We start from the raw sequence: 4,720 nt of genomic DNA, 5'->3' as shown, positions 1-4,720 counted from the left end.
GGAAAATCATCTTTATAGTTGAAAATTTGAATATTTCGTTGAAAATGCAACTCCTTTGTCAATACTTTTTTTTTGTTGGAAATTTAACATTGTTTCAAATTCGTTTAAAATTTTTTTTTTGTTTACTGTCAATTTAATTTTTCCATTTTTGCTTCAAAATTGATATTTTCAGTTAAAAGTCTATCCAGTCAATTAAAAATATAACTATTTTTTCGAAGGTTCATGTAGCTTGTTGTAAAAATGCCTTTTTATTGTTTAAAATTTCGCCTTGTTTCTGTTTTCTTCTTGATAAAAAATATATCTATTTGATTAAAAATTCAACTATATTGTTGAATATTAGTGTTTTTGTAGAAAATTCTCATTTTTGGCTTAAAAACTCACCAATTTTCATTGAAATTTTATATCCTTACAGGTTGATAATTTTTTATTTGTTCAAAATTTAATTCTTTTGTTAAAAATTCATCTTTTTGGTTTTAAAAATTCGTCTTTTTAGGAGAAAATTCATCTTCTTTGTTGAATATTAATCTTCGTGGTGGAAAATCAAACTTTTCTAGTTGAGAATTCAAATATTTTGTTGAAAATTCGTATTTTTTTGTTGAATTCTATTGTCTTTGATTTGTTTTTTAAATATTTGAAGCGTTCTTTCAGTTGGGTAAAATATAAGGTACAAAGAAAAGAAAAGCACGTTACTTAATATTTAAACCGTCTCTAGACAAAAATATTAGCGTTTTTTAAAAACTAAATAACTGACACTTTTACATTATTTTATCGGTTAATTGAAGAATTTTATTATTTATTTACGTAAAGAATCAGTTTTTCTTTTATCTAGCTTGAATTTTTCGCGGAACTTTGATATAGCAGCTAGCGCAATCTAGCGGCTGGAAATCTCCACTACTGTTTTTCCCGCGCTTTAAATTTAAAATGAAAAAAGCAATATAATTATCGTTTTTTAAATAATTATTAATATATATTTAAATAATTTTTTAATTCTCATTGAGCACGAATATCTATAACATTATAATCATTAATAATTTAGGATAAAATAATTTTTTTCCATGTTTATATATTTAATTCAGTTCTGGAGCGGGAAGCATGAGGGCGCGAGGACATCGGCTGTTGCCATGGAAACCTGCGTTAGCTGCCAGAGTTTCTTTAATATTTTTACATAAGTTTAAGCAAACTTTTTTTATCTTTTTGCCTTATAAAGTACTGGAAAATGGATGAATTAGTTGGTCCTAATCTTCAAATTATGCTGAGTATTAAAGAAGGTAAGAATCTCGAAGTTTTAGAAAACCTAACCTCACTCTTTAACCACTGACGCTTTTGTCACAATTCTTGTATTACATTGATAATAATTCGGATGAAATAGTATCCAATGGGATTTTTCTCGATCTCTAATGTGCAAATTTAATATTTCAGGAAAGGGGTTCGATAAAATAACCTATCCGACGATTATTATTGCTACGATAAATGGCCACTCCTTGGAGACAAACATATTCGAAGCTGATCCTAATCCGCAATATGCAACTGATTTGGTTTGGGAAGCGGATAAAACTGCAGTACGAAAGTAAGATTTAAACAAATATACATTATCTAGGTTTAAAAAGGTTAATTCAAGTCAGAAACTATGATCTTCAGAAGTTTGTTGCTCCAAGGTAAACATTTCAGGGCCTACATTTTTTCCGTAAACGTTACCAATTTTCGGGGGGTGGGGATAAGAAAATCCAACTATATTTTTGGGTAAAAGTTCTTTTTTTGCATTGTAAAGGCTTCTGTCATCTTTTTCTACGAAAAATTCAACTACTTCGTTCACAGGCTGGCCGCTGGACCAGGAAATGACCAGGAATTTTTTGTAAATAATTAATTGAATTGTTATGTTTTTTGATTATGCTATTATTTAGCTTACAATGCGTAATTCAAAATTGTTTTACTTTAAAAATTTTCCATTCAAAGTTTTTATTTTTAAGCTTACGTTTTTAATTTAAAGAATTTTTAAATGCCTTCTTAAAGACTTTACCAAATAAAAAATAAAAGCCTTTGATGTTGAAAATTTTGGATAAAAAACATTTCTATTTAATAAATACATTTTTAAAATTTATTTGTACTTCCGATAATAAAAAGTGAATAAAAACGATTTTAAATCAGTCATTAAAAAAATTTGAACGTGTGAGTGAATGTTTATAAACTATTTTCAACTTAAAAATAACTTCATAATAATATATTCTTAATTAAAGGATTTTATTAAATTTAAAATATTGTTTCATTCTAAAATAGTCAATTTTCAACCCATTCAATTTGAAATTTTTAATTAAAAAAAAGATTGATTATTGAATATTTAGCAATATTTAAATTTTTATTTGAGACAAGTAAATTGAAACCAAATATTTAAAAGTAAAGTATCTTTAACTGAATTGTTTGACATAATTTGTAAGTGAAATTTTTAAATTTTGATGTAAAACATTTGTAGAAAAAATTGGAGTAATGTTAAGAGATATTTAGAAGTTTTAAAAAGATTAAAAAATATCATGCAAATTTTAGAAAGTTTTCTTAAAATTTTATATAATCTTTTTTGAAAATTTTGTTTAAATCTTTGAAAAACTTTTTAAATATTCTCTTAGAATAATTTTTCAAAATGAAAAGTTATTTTTAATTTTCCTAGGAATCTTAAGAAAGTGTTTTTATTCTTTTAAAGCCTAAAAGTAATAAATTTTCAATTATTATTTATACATCCAAATTGTAAAGAAATTTTCTAAAATTTGCAGGATTTTCTGAAAATTGTAGAAAAAATGTAATTCATTTTGACAGATATTGAGAAGTTCTGAAAAAATTACAAAAAAATTTAAAACAAACTGAAAACAACTTCTACATTTCTCAAGATTTTGAAACAAAATTTTTAAGCTTTCCAAAGATGGTTAAACTATTTAAAAAGAAAATAATTGAATTCCTAATTTAAAAAGTGTTTAGTTAAAAAAATTTCAATTTTTTAATATTTAATGCTTCTAGCTTAAAATTCCTTAAAATTATATAATTTTGAACATTTTAAAGTTCATTGATTGATTTTTTTAATTTAGAGAATTGAAAATGATAACGTGGATTTATATATTTTTTTATATTGAAAAATCTTAATACCTTTAATTTTATACGCGTAAATTATTGAGCATTAGAATACAAAATTTTTAAATTGAAAACTTTTAAATTTCAATTTTAAAAGTTCAAAATTTAACAGTTTCACTTGGAGTGCTAAAAATTAGTTTTTTTTTTTTTAGTTGATTGTTCAACTATTTGATTGAAAATCGAGCTATTTGATTAAAATGTTGTTTTTTTTTGTTGGAAATCAACTTTTTTGTTTGAAAATTCATCTTTCCTTGTTGTAATTTAATCTTCTTGGTTAAAAATGTATCATTTTCGGATACAAATGCAATTTTTGGTTGAAATATAAACTGTTACATGCTTTATTGAGAATACATCTTTTTTGTTAAAATGTCGATTCTTTGACTTAAAGTTTTACAGATTTGACAACAAATTAATTTTTCATTAAGAATTCATCATTTTAGTTTAAAATTAAACTGTTTGGTTTTCAATTAGTTTTATCTTAAAAATTCTATTGTTTTGTAGAAATTTTTTCTTTATGTTTAAAAATTCAACAATTTTGTAGAAAATTAAACTGTTTGGTTGAAAATTAAATTTTTTGTTGAAAAATAATATTTTTCAGTTACAAAGTTTAACTTTTTTGTAGATATTTCGTCTCTTGGGCTTTCAAATTAAATAGTTTTGTTCAAAATTCATGTATTTTGTTCAAAATTCGTTTTTTTTTTGGTGGAACATTAATCTTCTTATTAAAAAATTCATCATTTTGGTTTAAAATTAAACTATTTGCTTTTGAATGAATTTTATGTTAAAAATTCTATTTTTTTGTAGAAAATTAATCTTTGTGCTGAAAAATTCAACAATTTTTTGTAAAATTAAACTATTTGGTTGAAAATTAATATTTTTGGGTTAAAATTTTAACTTTTATATAGATAATTCGTCTCTTGGGCTATAAAATTAAATGTTTTTGTTCAAAATTCATGTATTTTTTTGGTGGAACATTAATCTTCTTATTAAAAAATTCATTTTTTCGGCTGAAAATTTAACAGCTTTGTTGAAAATTCATTTTTTTATTTGAAAATTTATATATTTTGATGGAAAATTAATCTTCTTGGTCAAAAATTCATCTTTTTGTTTAAAATTTAACAGTTTTGTTGAAAATTTATTTTTGCTTCAGGTTTTTTTTTTATCAGAGGTTTTATCTGAAAATTCAGCAATTCCATTTTTGGTTTAAACTTTATCCTGTATATTGTTCAAGTTTAAAATCCAAAGTTTTGGTAAAAAAATGATCTATTTTGTTGAAAAGTCTTCTTTTTGGGTAAAGAATTAATCTTGTTTGTTGAAAATTTTTCTTGATTGATTCAAATATTTGTTTGAAAATTCATATATTTTGTTCAAAGTCGTTTTTTTCAGTAGACCATCTTGTTCAAAATTCATCTTTGTGAAGTAAAAGTTTTCTTTTTTGTTAAAGATTCATCTTTTCTGATTTAAAAGTCCACTGTTTTCGAAAACATTCTATTTTTTATCCTAAAAATTTAAGTCTTTTTTAACATTCATCTTTCATGGTAGAAAAGTCAACTTTCTTGATTGATTTTTTATTCTTAAAAATTTAAGTGTTTGATTTAACTTTAAT

At 23.2% G+C, this 4,720-nt stretch overlaps 1 protein-coding gene across 1 annotated transcript in view; it reads left to right on the top strand.

Annotated features, from left to right (window-relative positions):
• Window positions 1–1,100: 1,100 nt before the first annotated feature.
• LOC117171758 (centrosomal protein of 120 kDa) overlaps window positions 1,101–4,720 on the top strand; it is a 46,440-nt gene continuing 42,820 nt past the window's right edge. Inside the window, exons 1-2 of the mRNA XM_033359361.1 lie at window positions 1,101–1,268; window positions 1,420–1,567. Of these exons, the coding sequence (XP_033215252.1) occupies window positions 1,217–1,268; window positions 1,420–1,567 (200 nt within the window). The 5' untranslated portion in view covers window positions 1,101–1,216. The remainder of the gene's footprint in view (window positions 1,269–1,419; window positions 1,568–4,720) is intronic.

This window comes from Belonocnema kinseyi, chromosome 4 (genome assembly GCF_010883055.1).
Source record: "Belonocnema kinseyi isolate 2016_QV_RU_SX_M_011 chromosome 4, B_treatae_v1, whole genome shotgun sequence".
Classification (NCBI taxonomy): Eukaryota; Metazoa; Arthropoda; class Insecta; order Hymenoptera; family Cynipidae; genus Belonocnema; species Belonocnema kinseyi.
The sequence above is the reverse complement of the archived record's forward strand: the minus strand, read 5'-3'. Positions and strand labels throughout refer to the sequence as shown.